The sequence below is a fragment of the Mustelus asterias genome, unplaced genomic scaffold (genome assembly GCF_964213995.1).
Source record: "Mustelus asterias unplaced genomic scaffold, sMusAst1.hap1.1 HAP1_SCAFFOLD_3959, whole genome shotgun sequence".
Taxonomy (NCBI): domain Eukaryota; kingdom Metazoa; phylum Chordata; class Chondrichthyes; order Carcharhiniformes; family Triakidae; genus Mustelus; species Mustelus asterias.
Genome location: NW_027593904.1, coordinates 1 through 25,056, shown reverse-complemented (window position 1 = coordinate 25,056; position 25,056 = coordinate 1). Strand labels below are relative to the sequence as shown.

At 57.2% G+C, this 25,056-nt stretch overlaps 1 protein-coding gene across 1 annotated transcript; it reads right to left on the bottom strand.

The window, feature by feature from the left end:
• Positions 1–13,227: 13,227 nt before the first annotated feature.
• LOC144490882 (sodium/calcium exchanger 1-like) lies at positions 13,228–20,926 on the bottom strand. The gene is made up of 3 exons (XM_078208569.1): positions 20,848–20,926; positions 18,592–18,885; positions 13,228–13,604 (listed from the first exon to the last, which is right to left on the bottom strand). Exons 1-3 carry the CDS (start codon positions 20,924–20,926, stop codon positions 13,228–13,230), a joined length of 750 nt encoding a protein of 249 aa, XP_078064695.1.
• Between the last annotated feature and the right edge of the window lie 4,130 nt (positions 20,927–25,056).

Here is a 25,056-nt window from a genome sequence, read left to right as displayed (position 1 = left end):
CGAGGGGGGGACAGAGCGAGGGGGGGACAGAGCGAGGGGGGGACAGACAGACAGAGAGAGAAAGAGAGCGGGAGAGGGGGACAGACAGAGAGACAGAGCGGGAGAGGGGGACAGACAGAGAGACAGACACATACACAGAGATGGAGAGAGACGGAGGGAGGAGGGATCAGTTACACAGATGATCGGGTGGATGAGACATTGGGAGAGACAGAGTGAGATATTGGATTGAGAGATGGATTAACCCAGGGTTACGTAAACACTCCCAGTGACAGACTTCACACGCCCATTTAATCACCTCCTGCAGCCTATATATACCCTGTGTGTGTAAGATACTTCACCCTCTCCTCAACTCACTCACACAACACATTAACTGCAGCTAAAATAACACAACAGCAATTAGTGATGACACGGACAATTAGCACAGAGAATGCAGCTCACAAACACTGCGTCTCTGCATCTCGGCAATGCGATCACATTCAAACCTCCGCACCCAAAATATTACCCCCCCACAGATACCCAGCTGACTCTGTGGGAGGTCAGTGCTGAGGGAGCGCCACACTGTGGGAGGGTCAGTGCTGAGGGAGCGCCGCACTGTAGGAGGGTCAGTGCTGAGGGAGTGCCGCACTGTGGGAGGGGTCAGTGCTGAGGGAGCGCCGCACTGTGGGAGGGTCAGTGCCGAGGGAGTGCCGCACTGTGGGAGGGTCAGTGCTGAGGGAGCCCCGCACTGTGGGAGGGTCAGTGCTGAGGGAGCGCCGCACTGTGGGAGGGTCAGTGCTGAGGGAGCGCCACACTGTGAGAGGGTCAGTGCTGAGGGAGCGCCGCGCTGTGGGAGGGTCGGTGCTGAGGGAGTGCCGCACTGTGGGAGGGTCTGTGCTGAGGGAGCGCCGCACTGTGGGAGGGTCGGTGCTGAGGGAGCGCCGCACTGTGGGAGGGTCAGTGCTGAGGGAGCGCCGCACTGTGGGAGGGTCAGTGCCGAGGGAGTGCCGCACTGTGGGAGGGTCAGTGCTGAGGGAGCGCCGCACTGTGGGAGGGTCAGTGCTGAGGGAGCGCCGCACTGTGGGAGGGTCAGTGCTGAGGGAGCGCCGCACTGTGGGAGGGTCAGTGCTGAGGGAGCGCCGCACTTTGGGAGGGTCAGTGCTGAGGGAGCGCTGCACTGTGGGAGGGTCAGTGCTGAGGGAGCGCCGCACTGTGGGAGGGTCGGTGCTGAGGGAGCGCCGCACTGTGGGAGGGTCGGTGCTGAGGGAGCGCCGCACTGTGGGAGGGTCGGTGCTGAGGGAGCGCCGCACTGTGGGAGGGTCGGTGCTGAGGGAGCGCCGCACTGTGGGAGGGTCGGTGCTGAGGGAGCGCCGCACTGTGGGAGGGTCAGTGCTGAGGGAGCGCCGCAGTGTGGGAGGGTCAGTGCTGAGGGAGCGCCGCACTGTGGGAGGGTCAGTGCTGAGGGAGCGCCGCACTGTGGGAGGGTCAGTGCTGAGGGAGCGCCGCACTGTGGGAGGGTCAGTGCTGAGGGAGCGCCGCACTGTGGGAGGGTCAGTGCTGAGGGAGCGCCGCACTGTGGGTCAGTGCTGAGGGAGCGCCGCACTGTGGGAGGGTCAGTGCTGAGGGAGCGCCGCACTGTGGGAGGGTCAGTGCTGAGGGAGCGCCGCACTGTGGGAGGGTCAGTGCTGAGGGAGCGCCGCACTGTGGGAGGGTCAGTGCTGAGGGAGCGCCGCACTGTGGGAGGGTCAGCGCTGAGGGAGCGCCGCACTGTGGGAGGGTCAGCGCTGAGGGAGCGCCGCACTATATTTGAGAGGAACGTGTATTGGTTAATGATTGAGGATGAGGTGAGTTTGAGGTGTCGGAGGGGTCAGGATGGTGCTGTGTATTTCTCTGTTCCGTAGGCCTGTGGTACGCCCTGACATTGGGAGATTTTTCGAGATGGTTTATAGCTGTCAGACTGGAGGGTATCTCTGGCGGTTCCTCGCAAAGACAGACAGAAGGCTTTTGAGAATGTTCCCCATGACAGACTTTCCCCCCAATCCTGAAGTCAAATTAAGTGGGGCAAAATTCTGACCCTGTTTGGTAATGGTCTAAATGTTGTGTGGGACCCGTACCCCAGTGAGAGTCAGTGTGTGTGGAACCCGTACCCCAGTGAGAGTCAGTGTGTGTGGAACCCGTACCCCAGTGACAGTCAGTGTGTGTGGGAACCCGTACCCCAGTGAGAGTCAGTGTGTGTGGAACCCCGTACCCCAGTGAGAGTCAGTGTGTGTGGAACCCGTACCCCAGTGAGAGTCAGTGTGTGTGGGACCCGTACCCCAGTGAGAGTCAGTGTGTGTGGGACCCGTACCCCAGTGAGAGTCAGTGTGTGTGGAACCCCGTACCCCAGTGAGAGTCAGTGTGTGTGGGACCCGTACCCCAGTGAGAGTCAGTGTGTGTGGGACCCGTACCCCAGTGAGAGTCAGTGATGTGTGGGACCCGTACGCCAGTGAGAGTCAGTGTGTGTGGGTCCCGTACCCCAGTGAGAGTCAGTGTGTGTGGGACCCGTACCCCAGTGAGAGTCAGTGTGTGTGGGACCCGTACCCCAGTGAGAGTCAGTGTGTGTGGGGCCCGTACCCCAGTGAGAGTCAGTGTGTGTGGGACCCGTACCCCAGTGAGAGTCAGTGTGTGTGGGACCCGTACCCCAGTGAGAGTCAGTGTGTGTGTGGGACCCGTACCCCAGTGAGAGTCAGTGTGTGTGGAACCCGTACCCCAGTGAGAGTCAGTGTGTGTGGGACCCGTACCCCAGTGAGAGTCAGTGTGTGTGGGACCCGTACCCCAGTGAGAGTCAGTGTGTGTGGGACCCGTACCCCAGTGAGAGTCAGTGTGTGTGGAACCCGTACCCCAGTGAGAGTCAGTGTGTGTGGGACCCGTACCCCAGTGAGAGTCAGTGTGTGTGGAACCCGTACCCCAGTGAGAGTCAGTGTGTGTGGGACCCGTACCCCAGTGAGAGTCAGTGTGCGTGGGACCCGTACCCCAGTGAGAGTCAGTGTGTGTGGGACCCGTACCCCAGTGAGAGTCAGTGTGTGTGGGACCCGTACCCCAGTGAGAGTCAGTGTGTGTGGGACCCGTACCCCAGTGAGAGTCAGTGTGTGTGGGACCCGTACCCCAGTGAGAGTCAGTGTGTGTGGGACCCGTACCCCAGTGAGAGTCAGTGTGTGTGTGGGACCCGTACCCCCAGTGAGAGTCAGTGTGTGTGGGACCCGTACCCCAGTGAGAGTCAGTGTGTGTGGGACCCGTACCCCCAGTGAGAGTCAGTGTGTGTGGGACCCGTACCCCCAGTGAGAGTCAGTGTGTGTGGGACCCGTACCCCAGTGAGAGTCAGTGTGTCGAGAAGCTGCCTCTCTCAGTGCTGTAGTTAGTGTTTCCGTGGTCACGTGTGTTGAAATCTCTTCTGGGAACTGTCCAATTGATGATGTGATTATAGTTCTCAGCTTGTCTCACTGGCTGTAATTGGAAATTTCAACATTTCCTCAGTAATTAACCAACGAGGGCAGTAACTGACTTCCTGCTGAGACCAGGTAACTCTCTCTGCATCACTGCTTCCCTCGGCACTGACTCTCCCACAGTGCGGTGCTCCCTCAGCACTGACTCTCCCACAGTGCGGTGCTCCCTCAGCACTGACCCTCCCACAGTGCGGCGCTCCCTCAGCACTGACCCTCCCACAGTGCGGCGCTCCCTCAGCACTGACCCTCCCACAGTGCGGCGCTCCCTCAGCACTGACCCTCCCACAGTGCGGCGCTCCCTCAGCACTGACCCTCCCACAGTGCGGCGCTCCCTCAGCACTGACCCTCCCACAGTGCGGCGCTCCCTCAGCAATGACCCTCCCACAGTGCGGCGCTCCCTCAGCACTGACCCTCCCACAGTGCGGCGCTCCCTCAGCACTGACCCTCCCACAGTGCGGCGCTCCCTCAGCACTGACCCTCCCACAGTGCGGCGCTCCCTCCGCACTGACCTTCTATAGTTGAGCATCCTGTGGAGATGCAGCCTGTGCTCGGTGTGTTGGGTGGGGACGGTGGGTCTCTATCTGGGTGAATGTGTCAGGGTCAGAGGGTCGATGAGGTGTGAATGCGAGATTGGGAGCCTGGGTTTAAGTGTGGGGTGGGGGTGGAGCGGAGGGAGATATTGGAGGCGATTCCTCGGAATCTGGATATAATGTTTACACCGGCGTGTCCTGAGTGGGGAGGATTTGACTTCCTCATTCTGAGAGATACTCAGCAAGTCGTTCCTCGCTGGCGATCCGTGGATTTAATTCTCGCTCACTCTCCGTCGGGAATGATATTCACTCGATCCATCAACTCAGCAAGGATCCCATCAGGAAGTGAGCCAGTGGATTCCCAGCCAAACCCCCGTCCACACTCAATCCTAGACTGACTGCGGATCTTATATCAGGTGGCACATCACATTAGAACATAAGAACTAGGAGCAGGAGTGGGCCATCTGGCCCCTCGAGCCTGCTCCGCCATTCAATAAGATCATGGCTGATCTTTTCCTGGACTCAGCTCCACTTACCCGCCCGCTCACCATAACCCTTAATTCCTTTACTGTTCAAAAATCTATCCTTGCCTTAAAAACATTCAATGAGGTAGCCTCAACTGCTTCACTGGGCGGGGAATTCCACAGATTCACAACCCTTTGTGTGAAGAAGTTCCTCCTCAACTCAGTCCTAAATCTGCTCCCCCTTATTTTGAGGCCATGCCCCCTAGTTCTAGCTTCACCTGCCAGTGGAAACAACCTCCCTGCTTCTATCTTATCTATTCCCTTCATAATCTGTTATGTTTCTATAAGATCTCCCCTCATTCTTCTGAATTCCAATGAGAATAGCCCCAGTCTACTCAGTCTCTCCTCATAAGCCAACCCTCTCAACTCCGGAATCAACCCAGTGAATCTCCTCTGCACCCCCTCCAGTGCCAGTATATCCTTTCTCAAGTAAGGAGACCAAAACTGTACACAGTACTCCAGGTGTGGCCTCACCAGCACCTTATACAGCTGCAACAGGGTGTCACAGTGGGTTAGCACTGCTGCCTCACTGCGCCAGGGTCCCCCGGGTTCAATTCCCGGCTTGGGTCACTGTCTGTGCGGAGTCTGCACGTTCTCCCCGTGTCTGCGTGGGTTTCCTCCGGGTGCTCCGGTTTCCTCCCACAGTCCGAAAGACGTGCAGGTTAGGTGGATTGGCCGTGCTAAATTGCCCCTTGGTGTCCAAAGATGTGGATTAGCGGGGTAAATACTGACTATCTCTGCTCATGTTAATCCAGCTCCCTCACACTGTCACTCAGGAACCCCTCTCCCCCCAGCACCCTGTGTTACTGACTGTATCTGCACAGATGTTAATCCAGCTCCCTCACACTGTCACTCAGTAACCCCTCTCCCCCAGCACCCTGTGTTACTGACTGTATCTGTACTGATGTTAATCCAGCTCCCTCACACTGTCACTCAGTAACCCCTCTCCCCCAGCACCCTGTGTTACTGACGGTATCTGTACTGATGTTAATCCAGCTCCCTCACACTGTCACTCAGTAACCGCTCTCTCCCCCCAGCACCCTGTGTTACTGACTGTATCTGTACTGATGTTAATCCAGCTCCCTCACACTGTCACTCAGTAACCGCTCTCTCCCCCCAGCACCCTGTGTTACTGACTGTATCTATACTGATGTTAATCCATCTCCCTCACACTGTCACTCAGTAACCCCTCTCCCCCAGCACCCTGTGTTACTGACTGTGTCTGCACAGATGTTAATCCAGCTCCCTCACACTGTCACTCAGTAACCCCTCTCCCCCAGTACCCTGTATTACTGACGGTATCTCTACTGATGTTAATCCAGCTCCCTCACACTCTCACTCAGTAACCATTCTCCCCCCAGCACCCTGTGTTACTGACTGTATCTGTACTGATGTGAATCCAGCTCCCTCACACTGTCACTCAGTAACCCCTCTCCCCCAGCACCCTGTGTTACTGACTGTACCTGTACTGATGTTAATCCAGCTCCCTCACACTGTCACTCAGTAACCCCTCTCCCCCCAGCACCCTGTGTTACTGACTGTATCTCTACTGATGTTAATCCAGCTCCCTCACACTGTCACTCAGTAACCCCTCTCCCCCCAGCACCCTGTGTTACTGACGGTATCTGTACTGATGTTAATCCAGCTCCCTCACACTGTCACTCAGTAACCCCTCTCCCCCCAGCACCCTGTGTTACTGACTGTATCTCTACTGATGTTAATCCAGCTCCCTCACACTGTCACTCAGTAACCATTCTCCCCCCAGCACCCTGTGTTACTGACGGTATCTGTACTGATGTTAATCCAGCTCCCTCACACTGTCACTCAGTAACCATTCTCCCCCCAGCACCCTGTGTTACTGACGGTATCTGTACTGATGTTAATCCAGCTCCCTCACACTGTCACTCAGTAACCATTCTCCCCCCAGCACCCTGTGTTACTGACGGTATCTGTACTGATGTTAATGTGACCCTCCCTTTGACTCCAATCTGAACCCCATCTTTAATACCCCCCCCCCCACACCGCTGGGGTGATGTCGGCCAATGTGTTTGCAAACCCCTCATGTCCACGCTGCCCCAGAGCGAGATCCAAGCAAGGAGTTGAGGAGGGGGCGGGGGGTTGAGATGTGACCCTGGGTCTGTAGGCTTTGTCGAGGGACCTGCCACAGGCCTGCACCCCCCGCCCCGTCGCTGCGGGGGTCCCCTGCGACAGGAACTAATGTCAGAAACTCTGCTCCCGTTTCTGTTGAGGCTCGGCAGCGATTGGTTGAGGCAGGGGGGGGGCCGAGAGGCATCCCTTCCTCCCCCCTCCGCCCCCTGCCAGCAGAAGGGAACTTACCCGAGCGAGGCCTCTCGGGGGAATATACACGCCCGTTACATTTTCCATTGAACCAACAGTCCCGCACCACCGTCCCCCTGCCACACTGCTAATTTAAGACCCAACCCTCTGGGGTTAAGGCAGGGGGAGCTGGCAGATACATGCTGGACCCTGTTGGAGGGAGGGGAGAGAAGGCGGAGAGAAGGAACGAGTGAGAGAACAGGAGAGAGAGAGATGGAGACTTGGAGCTGGGAAGGGTTTAATTGTTTTTACCCTGTGTGTGTGTGTGTGTGTTGCTGAACAGACGGGAAGGTACAAGAGACAGACACTGAACATCCGACAGAAACATGACACTGGGATGTGCGCAGAATTACAAAAAGGCAGGGTTTAGGCCCATCCCATCCCCCTGGTTTCCAGGGTTATTGTCGTCAAGGTGACACGGGGACTGGCTTGTGCAGACACACCATGGGTGTTCCCCGTGTGTTGTGCACAACACGGAGAGTGCAAGCGATCCAGGAGATAGTACACCCACTCCAGACCGATCCAAAATCGCCCTCCACCCTGTTCGCCCATCAAACACTCCCAGGACAGGTACAGCACGGGGTTAGATACAGAGTAAAGCTCCCTCTACACTGTCCCCCATCAAACACTCCCAGGACAGGGACAGCACGGGGTTAGATACAGAGTAAAGCTCCCTCTACACTGTCCCCCATCAAACACTCCCAGGACAGGGACAGCACGGGGTTAGATACAGAGTAAAGCTCCCTCTACACTGTCCCCCATCAAACACTCCCAGGACAGGTACAGCACGGGGTTAGATACAGAGTAAAGCTCCCTCTACACTGTCCCCCATCAAACACTCCCAGGACAGGTACAGCACGGGGTTAGATACAGAGTAAAGCTCCCTCTACACTGTCCCCCATCAAACACTCCCAGGACAGGTACAGCACGGGGTTAGATACAGAGTAAAGCTCCCTCCACACTGTCCCCCATCAAACACTCCCAGGACAGGTACAGCACGGGGTTAGATACAGAGTAAAGCTCCCTCTACACTGTCCCCATCAAACACTCCCGCGACAGGTACAGCACGGGGTTAGATACAGAGTAAAGCTCCCTCCACACTGTCCCCCATCAAACACTCCCAGGACAGGTACAGCACGGGGTTAGATACAGAGTAAAGCTCCCTCTACACTGTCCCCCATCAAACACTCCCAGGACAGGTACAGCACGGGGTTAGATACAGAGTAAAGCTCCCTCGACACTGTCCCCCATCAAACACTCCCAGGACAGGTACAGCACGGGGTTAGATACAGAGTAAAGCTCCCTCTACACTGTCCCCCATCAAACACTCCCAGGACAGGTACAGCACGGGGTTAGATACAGAGTAAAGCTCCCTCTACACTGTCCCCATCAAACACTCCCAGGACAGGTACAGCACGGGGTTAGATACAGAGTAAAGCTCCCTCTACACTGTCCCCATCAAACACTCCCAGGACGTACAGCACGGGGTTCGATACAGAGTAAATCTCCCTCTTCACTGTCCCCCATCAAACACTCCCAGGACAGGTACAGCACGGGGTTAGATACAGAGTAAAGTTCCGTCCCGGTCTCCCTGCTGTAGAATGGCCGTTGATGGTGGCAGATTGTTGGATTGGATAATATTTCAGTGGTCGGGAGGGTGACGCAACCGTTGGTCTTGCTGTCGGCAGGGAGATTGTTGGTGTGTTCAAAGAATCCAGTCAGTGAGGGTTGGAGCACACCAGGCACCCGTGTACACACACACACAACACTCGCACACATGTACACAAGGACACGTACAGATACACAGACGTACATGTACACAAACACACACACATGTACACGCATGCATGTGTACAAGCACACGTACACACAAAGCAGCCAATAAGAAACCAGCACATTGCCCGATCCGGGCCTCTCGTTCCAGGCCTTTGGCCCTCTGCTTGAGGCCGAGACAGTCCAAGCATTAAAAACTCGAGTGAGCGACACAGGTTTGGGTAATAAGGAGTTGTACTGAAATATACACGCACATACAAAAAAATGAAATCCTCCATTAGGCACAGACAGACAGCGAAAGCCGCAATTGGAATGAACTGCAATAAATTAAGAAGGGAGAGAGGGGATAGTTTGAGGAGTTCGGCCTGTTCAACTCGGTGGTAGGCCGAAGGCTTTGTATCAGGACTGCGACACGTCAAACTCCAGCGAGTCAATAAATAATTTACAAATTAAAATCGGTTTAAATATAACACACGATGTCAAAGTTCAGTCCCTCCGCCTGGCTGTTGTTCCTTCGGCCTTGCGGTTCAGGCTTCAGTTGGCCGTCTTTCAGGCCCCACTTCAATGCTACAGGCCTCAACTCGGATGTGGTCGGATCTTCGTGGTGAGAATCAGCGAACATTTAATGCATTTCTTCATGGAGGAGGCGGACTGTGGTCCCTGAGTGAATGTAAGTGGAGCAAATACTAGTCTATAACTCATGTAATATACAGAATCCACGCAATATTCATCGTACATCATTATAGCACTTCCCTAAAGTCAGTTTGCATTCAAAAGCAGATACTGCGTTGCTCTGTAGGTTAAATCTGTGCTACCGTGACCTGACTCGATCTACATATAGCATGGAGCGAGATGCAAAACCCCCCACTCCTTCCCATCCAATGGGGTTAGATACAGAGTAACGCTCCCTCTACACTGTCCCCATCAAATACTCCTGGGGGTACAGCAGGGGGGGGGGTTCGATAAGTTATATAGGTTGAATGAATTGACATGCATTGTAAACGAGCTGGGAACCTGGCCGCTCCTCGCAGGAAGCCTAAGTCTCGGGCCAATAGCGTACAAAATGGCAACTCCCTCCCCGGCCTGGTCTACCCTGTTGCCTCAAATCTAGGCCCCAACTCTCACATCATGATCTAACGCCCTTGCCCTCTTAACACGAAGCCTTAACTATAGGCCCAATTTAGCCTATCGCGATGGCAAACTACCCTCTTGAGATGAAGCCTCAAATCTAGGCCTGACTGGCACATCGTGATGTCACCTGGTCCAGGCAACCCCCATTTGAAGGCCCCGAATCTGTCGGCCCAATCTGGCGTGCGGTGACTTCCTTCCTGACGCTTAGCCCTAAATCTAAGGGCCCAAAATGGCAGCTCACGATATAGCTCCTTCATTACCTCCTCGACCCCGAAGCCTCAACCCTAGGCCTGATGCAGTCGCTGTGTCTGCGCTAGCTCCCTGAATGGCGTGCAGGGATTGGCTGCGGCCTGTTTGGTCGCCATACCAGCCGTGAAGAAAAGTGAGCTGGGTGCAATGTAAAGTCAACATGCAAACATCTCGAGTCTGGACGCTGGGATTTGCCTGATGGTTGAGATGGAGAGAGGAGTTTTGTTCTCTCTCTCTGCACTTTTCGGGGATCAGTGAAGTCTCCATAATCCCACCACAAAGGCCCAATGAGAAACTACACCTTCTCCAAAACACCGCACCTTCTGTACTGGGTGTTTTTTATGTCAGGAGGCTGTGGGACGGGGGGTTAAAAAAAGGAAAAGCATTCATTTCGGGACAGTTTATTCTCAGTAGCAGAGGCGTCGTCACGGAAACCCCAAATCTAAACCGGTTCCGATGGAGGCCGAGGGGGACAAGATGGCTGCCTTCTCTCCGGCCCCGGGGAGTTGAAAGGTCAGCTTTCGACCAACCTTCACCCCCCCTCCCTCCCTCGACACAAATAGCCAGCCAATCCGAGGGCCATTGAAGGGCCCCCACCCGCCTGCCTCTCCCACACTCTCCTTGAGGCCTTGACCGTGGCTATTCTGACACATGCCACCCACCGCTCCCCCACACAACTTCCTGGGATGAGTGAGGGGGAGAGAGAGAGGCGGGGGGGGGGGGGGGGGGGCGTGGGGGGGGGCACAAGAATGTGTGGTGGACCCTTTCTCTTTCCAGCCACCCGACCCCATGCCCAAAGCTGGTACATCCAACTGGGCCCCTTTTACATAAATGTCCAAAGCCTGAGGCCTGGTCCCAAATGGTTCGTTCCCAAAGAGTGAGGCAATTAGCTGGCGATTCCACCCCCCGCTCATCCCCCAACCCAAGGGTGCTCCCGTTGGATGTTGCTGTGACCTTGGCAACACCAAGAGATCAAAGGGGAGGGGAGGGCGGAGGGGGGGGGGGGCTGTGGAGAGGGGAGGGGGTTGTGGAGAGGGGAGGGGGCGGGGGGGGGGGTTGCAGAGGGGGGGCTGTGAAGAGGGGAGAGGGGGTTTCAACTTGTGTCTCAGCTACGATGAGATGTTGGGAGGATCCCGCAACTCGGTTGGCTGGATGGGATGGGGGTTGGGTTGGGTGGGGGGGGGGGGTGGGTGTGGAGGAGGCGGTACTGAGGCCAATTTGTTGCACCAGAGATTGTGGGCTGAGGGGAGGAAGGTGGGGATGGGCGGGGGGGAGGGGAGGGATGGGGCGGAGGGGAGGGGCGGGATGGGGCGGGGGGGTAGGTGGATTGATCCCCAGCCTATTACACGCCGGGGATCCTCAACATGTACGCAGCCTATCAGCGGGGGAGGGGGCGGGTCGGGGGAGGGGGGGGGGGAGTCGGGTCGGGGGAGGGGGGGGGGGAGTCGGGTCGGGGGAGGGGGGGGGGTGTCGGGGAGAGGGGGGGGAGTCGGGGAGAGGGGGGGAGTCGGGGAGAGGGGGGGGAGTCGGGGAGAGGGGGGGAGTCGGGGAGAGGGGGGGGAGTCGGGGAGAGGGGGGGGAGTCGGGGAGAGGGGGGGGAGTCGGTGAGGGGGGGAGTCGGGGAGGGTGGGGAGTCGGGTCGGAGGGAGAGGGGGGGAGTCGGGTCGGGGGGAGAGGGGGGGAGTCGGGTCGGGGGGGGAGGGGGGGAGTCGGGTCGGGGGGGAGGGGGGAGTCGGGTCGGGGGGGGAGGGGGGGAGTCGGGTCGGGGGGGGAGGGGGGGAGTCGGGTCGGGGGGGGAGGGGGGGTGTCGGGTCGGGGGGGGAGGGGGGGAGTGTTACAGAGATTCGGGGGCTGAGGGGGCGCGGAGAGGCAGATGTGAACAGCGGGGGGGGGGGGGTGGGGTGGGGTGGGGGGGAGCGTGGGGGGACGGACAAGGGGACAATCCCGGTGCCAGATCCTCCAGGCGCTGTGGGCCGGAGCCTGGAGTCCAATAAGGGCCCAGTGCCTCAAAAGGCAAGTACTGAGGGGAGGGGGCGAGGGTTCTTTCTTTACAACACGTGAGCTTGAGGTCCGATTAGAGAGCCTCCCCCCCCCCCGACCCCCGCTCCCACCCACCCCCCCCACCCCCCCCGGCCCCCGCTGCGCTCATCCCCAGGCTGTCCTCACCCTGCAGTAACTGAGACCGAGGAAAGAGCAGTGGGTCACAGAACCAGCATGATGACAAGTCATCAGGGACCGGGTCTCACACAGGCCTCAGCAAATAACCAGGCCCGCTGGGAGGCTGAAGTGATCAGCCCTCAGAACGCCAAGCAACCAGGCCTCAGAGCAGGTGACCAGGTCTCAGAGCAGGTGACCAGGCCTCGGGGTAAGAGACAGCCAGGCCTCAGAGCAGGTGACCAGGCCTCAGAGCAGGCAGCCAGGCCTTAGAGCAGGCAGCCAGGCCTCAGAGCAGGTGACCAGGCCTCAGAGCAGGCAGCCAGGCCTTAGAGCAGGCAGCCAGGCCTCAGAGCAGGTGACCAGGCCTCAGGGTAAGCGATCAGGCCTCAGGGCAAGTGACCAGGCCTCTGGGTAAGTGACCAGGCCTCACAGCATGTGACCAGGCCTCAGGGTAAGTGACTTGGCCTCACAGCATGTGACCAGGCCTCAGGGTAAGTGACTTGGCCTCACAGCATGTGAGCAGGTCTCAGAATAAGCGACCAGGCCTCAGGGTAAGCGACCAGGCCTCAGATCATGTGACCAGGCCTCAGAGTAAGCGACTAGGCCTCAGAGCATGTGATTAAGCCTCAGGGTAAGCGACCAGGCCTCAGGGTAGGCGACTAGGCCGCAGGGTAAGCGACCAGACCTCAGGGTAAGCGACCAGGCCTCAGGGTAGGCGGCCAGGCCTCAGGGTAAGCGACCAGGCCTCAGGGTAAGCAACTAGGCCTCAGGTCATGTGACCAGGCCTCAGAACATGTAACCAAGCCTCAGGGTAAGCGACTAGGCCTCAGGACATGTGACCAGGCTTCAGAGTAAGCGACTCGGCCACGCAGCAAGTGACCAGGCCTCAGCTCTCCCGGGCGACCAGGCCTTCACGCCCAAGTGACAAGGGCCAGAAAGGCCAAGTCTCATTGTCTCAATGGTGAATCCCAAGGCCTCGGAGTCGCCCCCGCTGCCCACCATCCCACCCCCACCCCCCCCCCCCCCCCCCACCCCCAACCTCCCCCCTCCCCCCCGGGTGAACAGGCCTCAGAAGCCTTCTATATGGCAATAGGCCTCGAGGGAGCAGAGGACTACGTAGGTTAACCAGAGAGTCACAAAGAAGCAGGAGGTGATGATCTTGCCAGCCCTGGTGCCTCCGAGTTCACCTCCGATCTCGGGCCTGCGCCGGTACATCAGGATTGCGACGACGATGAAGGCAAAGATGGTAAAGATGGTGACGGAAAAGGCCAGGTTGCCCGGGGCGACGTGAAACTTCTTGCCCTTGCTGGCCCAGTAGATGGCAGCAATCGACCAAGCCAAACCAATGCCCAGGAAGACATTGACAGCATTGCTTCCGGTGACGTTACCAATCGAAGCATCAGCGTATTGATCCTGAATAGCAGCGACTTTACTCGCAAACGTATCTGTGCGGAGAAACGGGAGAGAGGGGGTGTCAGAGACCAGGGAACATCCATCAAGGACAAAAACCTCTGCCCCTACTCCAGAATTACAGAACCCCTGCAGTGCAGAAGGAGGCCATCCGGCCCATCGAGCCTGCACCGACCACAATCCCACCCAGGCCCCACAACCCCACACATTTCCCCCAGCTAGTCCCCCCGACAAGCCAAGAACAAAGAAAATTTACAGCACAGGAACAGGCCCTTCGGCCCCTCCAAGCCTGCACCGACCATGCTGCCCCCGACTGAACTAAAACCCCCTCCCCTCCCGGGGACCGTATCCCTCCATTCCCATCCGATTCATGTATTTGTCCAGGTGCCCCTTAAAAGTCACTACCGTATCCGCTTCCACTACCTCCCCCCTGGCAGCGAGTTCCAGGCACCCACCACCCTCTGTGTAAAAAAACTGCCTCGTACCTACAAAGAACAAAGAACAATACAGCACAGGAATAGGCCCTTCGGCCCTCCAAGCCCGCGCCGCTCCCTGGTCCAAACTCGACCATTCTTTTGTATCCCTCCATTCCCACTCCGTTCGTGTGGCTATCTAGATAAGTCTTAAACGTTCCCAGTGTGTCCGCCTCCACCACCTTGCCCGGCAGCGCATTCCAGGCCCCCACCACCCTCTGTGTAAAATACATCCTTCTGATATCCGTGTTAAACCTCCCCACCCCCTCACCTTGAACCTATGACCCCTCGTGAACATCACCACCGACCTGGGGAAAAGCTTCCCACTGTTCACCCGATCTATGCCTTTCATAATTTTATACACCTCTATTAGGTCACCCCTCATCCTCCGTCATTCCAGTGAGAACAACCCCAGTTTACCCAATCTCTCCTCATAACTCAGCCCTTCCATACCAGGCAACATCCTGGTAAACCTTCTCTGCACTCTCTCTAAAGCCTCCACGTCCTTCTGGTAGTGTGGCGACCAGAACTGGACGCAGTATTCCAAATGCGGCCGAACCAACGTTCTATACATCTGCAACATCAGACCCCAACTTTTATACTCTATGCCCCGTCCTATAAAGGCAAGCATGCCATATGTCTTATTCACCACCTTCTCCACCTGTGCCGTCACCTTCAAGGATCTGTGGACATCTCCGATTGTTATCTCCGATTGCAACGGGATCTTGATCAATTGGGCCAGTGGGCTGACGAATGGCAGATGGGAGTTTAATTTAGATAAATGCGAGGTGATGCATTTTGGTGGATTGAACCAGGGCAGAACTTACTCAGTCAATGGTAGGGCATTGGGGAGAGTTACAGAACAAAGAGATCTAGGGGTACAGGTTCATAGCTCCTTGAAAGTGGAGTCACAGGTGGACAGAGTGGTGAAGAAGGCATTCGGCATGCTTGGTTTCATTGGTCAGAACATTGAATACAGGAGTTGGGTCTTGTTGAAATTGTACAAGACATTGGTAAGGCCACACTTGGAATACTGTGTACAGTTCTGGTCACCCTCTTATCGAAAGGATATTATTAAACTAGAAAGAGTGCAGAAAAGATTTACTAGGATGCTACTGGGACTTGATGGTTTGAGTTATAAGGAAAGGCTGGATAGACTGGGACTTTTTTCTCTGGAGCGTAGGAGGCTGAGGGGTGATCTTATAGAGGTCTATAAAATAATGAGGGGCATAGATCAGCTAGATAGTCAATATCTTTTCCCAAAGGTAGGGGAGTCTAAAACTAGGGGGCATAGGTTTAAGGTGAGAGGGGAGAGATACAAAAGGGTCCAGAGGGGCAATTTTTTCACACGGAAGGTGGTGAGTGTCTGGAACGAGCTGCCAGAGGTAGTAGTAGAGGCGGGTACAATTTTGTCTTTTAAAAAGCGTTTAGACAGTTACATGGGTAAGATGGGTATAGAGGGATATGGGCCAAACGCGGGCAATTGGGTCTAGCTTAGGGTTTTTTTTTTAAAAAGGGACAGCATGGATAAGTTGGGCCGAAGGGCCTGTTTCCATGCTGTAAACCTCTATGACTACTTTAACCTTGCACCTTAAATCTTAAACCTGTGCCCCTAGTAATTGACTCTTCCACCCTGGGGAAAAAACTTCTGACTATCCACTCTGTCCATGCCTCTCATAATCTTGTAGACTTCTATCAGGTACCTCCGTCGCTCCAGTGAGAACAAACCAAGTTTCTCCAACTGCTCCTGATAGCTAATGCCCTCCATACCAGGCAACATCCTGGTAAATCTTTTCCGTACCCTCTCCAAAGCCTCCACATCCTTCTGGTAGTGTGACATCCGCCTAACACGAAGGAACAATTTAGCATGGCCAATTCACCGAACCCGCACATCTTTGGACACTAAGGGGCAATTTAGCATGGCCAATCCACCGAACCCGCACATCTTTGGACACTAAGGGGCAATTTAGCACGGCCAATCCACCTAACCTGCAGATCTTTGGACACTAAGGGACAATTTAGCACGGCCAATCCACTAGCCTACATATCTTTGGAGTGTGGGAGGAAACCAGAGCACCCGGAGGAAACCCACGCAGACATGGGGAGAACGTGCAGACTCCACACAGACAGTGACCCGAGCCGGGAATCGAACCCGGGTCCCTGGTGCTGTGAGGCAGCGGTGCTAACCACTGTGCCACCGTGCCGTCCCTCAAGGTGAAGAGGAAATTTAATCGAGGTGCTTTAGAAAGGGTTTTTTTATTCATTCCTGGGACATGGGCGTCGCTGGCTGGGCCCAGCATTTATTGCCCATCCCTAGTTGCCCCTTGGAGGGCAGTTGAGAGTCACCCACATTGGCTGTGGCCCTGGAGTCACATGTAGGCCAGACCGGGGTAAGGACAGCAGATTTCCTTCCCTAAAGGGAACCAGATGGGTTTTTCCGACAATGGGTCATCAGTAGATTCTTAATTCCAGATTTTTTTTATTGAATTCAAATTCCACCGTCTGCCGTGGGCGGGATTCGAACCCGGGTCCCCCAGAACATTAGCTGAGTTTCTGGATTAATAGTCTGGCGATAATACCACTAGGCCACTGGCTCCCTGAATCACCTTATCCCCAATAACCCGCTCAATTCCCTCTTAACGGGGAGGCGATGGCCTAGTGATATTATCGCCAGACTATTAACCCAGAAACTCGGCGAATGTTCTGGGGGACCCGGGTTCGAATCCCCGCCACGGCAGACGGTGGAATTTGAATTCAATAAAAAATATCTGGAATTAAGAATCTACTGATGACCCGTTGTCGGAAAAACCCATCTGGTTCCCTTCAGGGAAGGAAATCTGCTGTCCTTACCCCGGTCTGGCCTACATGTGACTCCAGAGCCACAGCAATGTGGTTGACTCTCAACTGCCCTCCAAGGGGCAACTAGGGATGGGCAATAAATGCTGGGCCCAGCCAGCGACAGTAACCAATGAATTTGAAAAAAAGAGGGAAAAGTGGGAGTTGAGGATTATCGTATCAGATCTGCCATGATCTCATTGGATGGGGGAGCAGGCTTGAATGGCCTACCTCTGCTCCCAAGTCTCGTGGACTTTGGGGCGATGGGAGCCCAGATTTGGGAAAATCTCCATCCCCGGTCGCAGGGCGGAAGCTCCCCTGCCGTTGAAAGTCAATGGAATTTTTTGGTAGAACGCCAAATGTTCCATTCCCACTCGGGGGGGGGGGGGGGATTGGTAGCACGGACAATACCGGAAAGATTTGCCCCTTTAACTTTCAAAACAGTGGGGAATTGGAGAAACATTGGAAAAGGAGAAATTTGCAGGGCGAGGGAGGGCAAGAGTGGGGAGAGCTACTGGGTAGACCTTCCAAAGAGCTAGCACTGGAAGGGAGGGCCGAGTGGCCTCCTCCTGTTCTGTGGGGTAGAGCTGGATTTTGTCAGTGTGTCGACAGATGAGAGAGTGAGAATAAAAACAGGTTGGGGGTGAATGAGCGCAAGAATGATTTGTGCTTCCAAAGATCCTGTTTGCGGGCTGGAGATTTATACAATGTCCCACTTCACTCAGACCTGGATCTGGAAAGTAGGGCAGGCTTGTCTCCGAGAGGGGAGGGACGGTGCTATGTCCCCCCCAGCTGTGAGCGTCCTTCAACCCTGCCACGGAGATTTTAATTCCAAGCACAGCTCCAGCAACGGCAATAACCCCGACCGGATCAGGAGGAGGGAGGCTCCATCTACACCCTCCCAGCACCAGGGGAGGGAGGTTTATGTGGGATTGGGGTCCTCCCCCGACATTCCCCCACCCTGCTCGCGCTTCTCACCCTGTTTGCTCTCAGTCAGGGTACATCACCCACTCCGATGTATTAGTCGGAGGGTCAGTGCTGAGGGGGCGCCGCACTGTGGGAGGGTCAGTGCTGAGGGAGCGCCGCACTGTGGGAGGGTCAGTGCTGAGGGAGCGCCGCACTGTGGGAGGGTCGGTGCTGAGGGAGCGCCGCACTGTGGGAGGGTCAGTGCTGCGGGAGCGCCGCACTGTGGGAGGGTCGGTGCTGAGGGAGCGCCGCACTGTGGGAGGGTCAGTGCTGAGGGAGCGCCGCACTGTGGGAGGGTCAGTGCTGAGGGAGCGCCGCACTGTGGGAGGGTCAGTGCTGAGGGAGCGCCGCACTGTGGGAGGGTCAGTGCTGAGGGAGCGCCGCACTGTGGGAGGGTCAGTGCTGAGGGAGCGCCGCACTGTGGGAGGGTCAGTGCTGAGGGAGCGCCGCACTGTGGGAGGGTCAGTGCTGAGGGAGCGCCGCACTGTGGGAGGGTCAGTGCTGAGGGAGCGCCGCACTGTGGGAGGGTCAGTGCTGAGGGAGCGCCGCACTGTGGGAGGGTCGGTGCTGAGGGCGCGCCGCACTGTCGGAGGGTCGGTGCTGAGGGAGCGCCGCACTGTGGGAGGGTCAGTGCTGAGGGAGCGCCGCACTGTGGGAGGGTCAGTGCTGAGAGCACCGCACTGTGGGAGGCTCAGTGCTGAGGGAGAGCCGCACTGTGGGAGGTGTTGGGGGAGGGAGGGTTTCTTACCTGGTACAGAGGTTCCCAGAGCCACAAAGACAATGGCAGTGACGGAATTCCTGAGCCCCACCGTGCAGCCAAATTGCGTGGCGAGGTCTCCCGTGACAGCGGTGAGGACTCCAATTAAACTGATGGAGACAGCGAAACAAGCCCAACCATTCCAGTACTCCGTCGGAGGAACAAATGCAAAGAGAACCTTCCAGAACACTGTCAGGAAGTGCATGATGTAATCGAAGCAAGATGGGAGTCGTTCCTCACCTGCACCGTCCTCATCATCGTCCTCCCCTGTGGAGACAATAGGAACAGCACGGGGTTAGATGCAGAGTAAAGCTCTCTCGACACTGTCCCCCATCAAACACTCCCAGGACAGGTACAGCACGGGGTTAGATACAGAGTGAAGCTCCCTCTGCACTGTCCCCCATCAAACACTCCCAGGACAGGTACAGCACGGGGTTAGATACAGAGTGAAGCTCCCTCTGCACTGTCCCCCATCAAACACTCCCAGGACAGGTACAGCACGGGGTTAGATACAGAGTAAAGATCCCTCTACACTGTCCCACATCAAACACTCCCAGGACAGGTACAGCACGGGGTTAGATACAGAGTAAAGCTCCCTCTACACTGTCCCACATCAAACACTCGCAGGACAGGTACAGCACGGGGTTAGATACAGAGTAAAGCTCCCTCTACACTGTCCCCATCAAACACTCCCAGGACAGGTACAGCACGGGGTTAGATACAGAGTAAAGCTCCCTCTACACTGTCCCCATCAAACACTCCCAGGACAGGTACAGCACGGGGTTAGATACAGAGTAAAGCTCCCTCTACACTGTCCCCATCAAACACTCCCAGGACAGGTACAGCACGGGGTTAGATACAGAGTAAAGCTCCCTCTACACTGTCCCCATCAAACACTCCCAGGACAGGTACAGCACGGGGTTAGATACAGAGTAAAGCTCCCTCTACACTGTCCCCCATCAAACACTCCCAGGACAGGTACAGCACGGGGTTAGATACAGAGTAAAGCTCCCTCTACACTGTCCCCATCAAACACTCCCAGGACAGGTACAGCACGGGGTTAGATACAGAGTAAAGCTCCCTCTGCACTGTCCCCCATCAAACACTCCCAGGACAGGTACAGCACGGGGTTAGATACAGAGTAAAGCTCCCTCTACACTGTCCCCCATCAAACACTCCCAGGACAGGTACAGCACGGGGATAGATACAGAGTAAAGCTCCCTCTACACTGTCCCCCATCAAACACTCCCAGGACAGGTACAGCATGGGGGCAAGTGAGAGATGTGACGGTTTGAAATGCTGGGTTCGCTCTGACGTGGAGATGCCGGCGTTGGACTGGGGTAAACACAGTAAGAAGTTTAACAACACCAGGTTAAAGTCCAACAGGTTTATTTGGCAGCAAAAGCCACACAAGCTTTCGGAGCCCCAAGCCCCTTCTTCAGGTGAGTGGGAATTCTGTTCACAAACAGAGCATATAAAGACACAAACTCAATTTACATGAATAATGGTTGGAATGCGAATACTTACAACTAATCAAGTCTTTAAGAAACAAAACAACGTGAGTGGAGAGAGCATCAAGACAGGCTAAAAAGATGTGTATTGTCTCCAGACAAGACAGCCAGTGAAACTCTGCAGGTCCACGCAACTGTGGGAGTTACAAATAGTGTGGCATGAACCCAATATCCCGGTTGAGGCCGTCCTCGTGTGTGCGGAACTTGGCTATCAGTTTCTGCTCAGCGACTCTGCGCTGTCGTGTGTCGCGAAGGCAGCCTTGGAGAACGCTTACCCGAACATCAGAGGCCGAATGCCCGTGGTAAGCGTTCTCCAAGGCGGCCTTCGCGACACACGACAGCGCAGAGTCGCTGAGCAGAAACTGATAGCCAAGTTCCGCACACATGAGGACGGACTCAACCGGGATATTGGGTTCATGTCACACTATTTGTAACCCCCACAGTTGCCTGGACCTGCAGAGTTTCACTGGCTGTCTTGTCTGGAGACAATACACATCTTTTTAACCTGTCTTGATGCTCTCTCCACTCACGTTGTTTGTATCTTAAAGACTTGATTAGCTGCAAGTATTCGCATTCCAACCATTATTCATGTACATTGAGTCTGTGTCTTTATATGCTCTGTTTGTGAACAGAATTCCCACTCACCTGAAGAAGGGGCAGCGCTCCGAAAGCTTGTGTGGCTTTTGCTGCCAAATAAACCTGTTGGACTTTAACCTGGTGTTGTTAAACTTCTTACTTCGTTCTGAGGCAGTGCTGAATGAGTCGTACTCGTTAGCTGAGCTGTCATGATGATATTTAATCTTCTCGTTGATCATTCGTCTCTGTAATTCAATAATTATATTCATTTAATTTCCCTAATGCGTACCACTCACGGCAGGAACAAAGCATATCTGTGCAGGACGCGGACTCAGTTACTGATTTAGACAATGCCATCTGTCTATCCGTAACCTGACCGAGATCTCTCAAACGCTGGGTTTAGTTTATGAGGGACATGGACAGGGTGGATGAGGAGCAGCTGTTCCCCTGAGTTGAAGGGTCAGTTGCGAGGGGGACGTAGGTTCAAGGTGAGGACACAGGAGGTTTAGGGGGGCGGAAAAACATTTTTACCCAGAGGGGGTGGTGAGGGTCTGGAATGCGCTGCCTGGGAGGGTGGTGGAGGTGGGATGCCTCACATCCTTTACAAAGTACCTGGATGTGCACTTGGCGCGCCGTAACCTTCAGGACTGTGGGCCAAGGGCTGGTAAATGGGATTGGAGAGAGAGAGAATGTGGGACTCGCTCCCACGGGGGAGAATGTGGGACTCGCTCCCACGGGGGAGAATGTGGGACTCGCTCCCACGGGGAGAATGTGGGACTCGCTCCCACGGGGGAAATGTGGGACTCGCTCCCACGGGGAGAATGTGGGACTCGCTCCCACAGGGAGAATGTGGGACTCGCTCCCACGGGGGGAGTGGGGGGAGAATGTGGGACTCGCTCCCACGGGGAGAATGTGGGACTCGCTCCCACGGGGAGAATGGGGGAGAATGTGGGACTCGCTCCCACGGGGGGAGTGGGGGAGAATGTGGGACTCGCTCTCACGGGGAATGGGGGAGAATGTGGGACTCGCTCCCACGGGGAGTGGGGGAGAATATGGGACTCGCTCTCACGGGGAGTGGGGGAGAATGTGGGACTCGCTCCCACGGGGGGAGTGGGGGAGAATGTGGGACTCGCTCCCACAGGGGAGTGGGGGAGAATGTGGGACTCGCTCCCACGGGGGAGAGAGGAGAATGTGGGACTCGCTCCCACAGGGGAGTGGGGGAGAATGTGGGACTCGCTCCCATGGGGGGAGTGGGGGGAGAATGTGGGACTCGCTCCCACGGGGGGAGTGGGGGAGAATGTGGGACTCGCTCCCACGGGGGAGTGGGGGAGAATGTGGGACTCGCTCCCATGGGGGGAGTGGGGGGAGAATGTGGGACTCGCTCCCACGGGGGGAGTGGGGGAGAATGTGGGACTCGCTCCCACGGGGAGTGGGGGAGAATGTGGGACTCGCTCTCACGGGGAGTGGGGGAGAATGTGGGACTCGCTCCCACGGGGAGAATGTGGGACTCGCTCCCACGGGGGGAGTGGGGGAGAATGTGGGACTCGCTCCCACGGGGAGTGGGGGAGAATGTGGGACTCGCTCTCACGGGGAGAATGTGGGACTCGCTCTCACGGGGAGAATGTGGGACTCGCTCCCACGGGGGGAGTGGGGGGAGAATGTGGGACTCGCTCCCACGGGGAGAATGTGGGACTCGCTCCCACGGGGAGAATGTGGGACTCGCTCTCACGGGGAGTGGGGGAGAATGTGGGACTCGCTCCCACGGGGAGAATGTGGGACTCGCTCTCACGGGGAGTGGGGGAGAATGTGGGACTCGCTCCCACGGGGAGAATGTGGGACTCGCTCCCACGGGGAGAATGTGGGACCCGCTCCCACGGGGAGAATGTGGGACTCGCTCCCACGGGGAGAATGTGGGACTCGCTCCCACGGGGAGAATGTGGGACTCGCTCCCACAGGGAGAATGTGGGACTCGCTCCCACGGGGGGAGTGGGGGAGAATGTGGGACTCGCTCCCACGGGGAGTGGGGGAGAATGTGGGACTCGCTCCCACGGGGAGAATGTGGGACTCGCTCCCACAGGGAGTGGGGGGAGAATGTGGGACTCGCTCCCACGGGGAGTGGGGGAGAATGTGGGACTCGCTCCCACGGGGGGAGTGGGGGAGAATGTGGGACTCGCTCCCACGGGGGGAGTGGGGGAGAATGTGGGACTCGCTCTCACGGGGAGTGGGGGAGAATGTGGGACTCACTCCCACGGGGGGAGTTGGGGAGAATGTGGGACTCGCTCCCACGGGGGGAGTGGGGGAGAATGTGGGACTCGCTCCCACGGGGAGTGGGGGAGAATGTGGGACTCGCTCCCACGGGGGAGTGGGGGAGAATGTGGGACTCGCTCCATCGGGGGGAGTGGGGGAGAATGTGGGACTCGCTCCCACGGGGGGAGTGGGGGAGAATGTGGGACTCGCTCCCACGGGGTGTGGGGGAGAATGTGGGACTCGCTCCCACGGGGGGAGTGGGGGAGAATGTGGGACTCGCTCCCACGGGGAGTGGGGGAGAATGTGGGACTCGCTCCCACGGGGAGTGGGGGAGAATGTGGGACTCGCTCCCACGGGGAGTGGGGGAGAATGTGGGACTCGCTCCCACGGGGGGAGTGGGGGAGAATGTGGGACTCGCTCCATCGGGGGGAGTGGGGGAGAATGTGGGACTCGCTCCCACGGGGGGAGTGGGGGAGAATGTGGGACTCGCTCCCACGGGGAGTGGGGGAGAATGTGGGACTCGCTCCCACGGGGGGAGTGGGGGAGAATGTGGGACTCGCTCCCACGGGGAGTGGGGGAGAATGTGGGACTCGCTCCCACGGGGAGTGGGGGAGAATGTGGGACTCCCTCCCACGGGGAGTGGGAGGAGAATGTGGGGACTCCCTCCCACGGGGGGAGTGGGGGAGAATGTGGGACTCGCTCCATCGGGGGGAGTTGGGGAGAATGTGGCCACGGGGGGGAGTGGGGGAGAATGTGGGACTCGCTCCCACGGGGGAGTGGGGAGAATGTGGGACTCGCTCCCACGGGGGGAGTGGGGAGAATGTGGGACTCGCTCCCACGGGGAGTGGGGGAGAATGTGGGACTCGCTCCCACGGGAGTGGGGGAGAATGTGGGACTCGCTCCCACGGGGAGTGGGGGAGAATGTGGGACTCGCTCCCATGGGGGGAGTGGGGGAGAATGTGGGACTCGCTCCTATGGGGGGAGTGGGGGAGAATGTGGGACTCGCTCCCACGGGTGGAGTGGGGGAGAATGTGGGACTCGCTCCCACGGGGAGTGGGGGTGAATGTGGACTCACTCCCACGGGGAGAATGTGGGACTCGCTCCCACGGGGAGTGGGGGAGAATGTGGGACTCGCTCCCACGGGGAGTGGGGGAGAATGTGGGACTCGCTCCCACGGGGGAGTGGGGGAGAATGTGGGACTCGCTCCCACGGGGGGAGTGGGGAGAATGTGGGACTCACTCCCACGGGAAGTAGGGGAGAATGTGGGACTCGCTCCCACGGGGGAGTGGGGGAGAATGTGGGACTCGCTCCTATGGGGAGTGGGGGAGAATGTGAGACTCGCTCCCATGGGGAGTGGGGGAGAATGTGGGACTCGCTCCCACGGGGGGAGTGGGGGGGAATGTGGGACTCGCTCCCACGGGGGAGTGGGGGTGAATGTGGGACTCGCTCCCACGGGGGAGTGGGGAGAATGTGGGACTCGCTCCCACGGGGGGAGTGGGGGAGAATGTGGGACTCGCTCCCACGGGGGGAGTGGGGGAGAATGTGGGACTCGCTCCCACGGGGGGAGTGGGGGAGAATGTGGGACTCGTTCCCACGGGGAGTGCTCCAGGTGAATAGTGTCGATATGTTTAAGGGGGGAAGCTGGATAAACACATGAGGGAGAGAGGAATAGAGGGAGATGGTGATGGGAGGAGATGGAGAGGGGGGTGGGAGGAGGTTCCTGTGGGATAGAAACACTAGCAGATGGGCCGAATAATTAAGTCCTTGAACTGAGTAAATTCCCTCGCCAGAGACATGATTGAAACAGGCCCCTTCAGCGTCCCCCGATTCCCATCGCTCCGCCATTGGCGGCCGTGCCTTCAGCTGCCGGGGGGGCCCCAAGCTCTGGAATTCCCCCCCTAAATCTCTCCATCTCTGTCTCTCACCCTCTCTGTCTCTATCTCTCTCTCCGTCTCTGTCTCTCTCTCTCTCTGTCTCTCTGTGTGTGTCTCTCTCTCTCTCTGACTGTCTCTCTCTCTGACTCTCTCTCTCTCTGTCCGTCTCTCTGTCCTCTCTCGCTCTGTCTCTCTCGCTGTCCTCTGTCTCTCTCGCTCTCCTCTGTCTCTCTCGCTGTCTCTGTCCT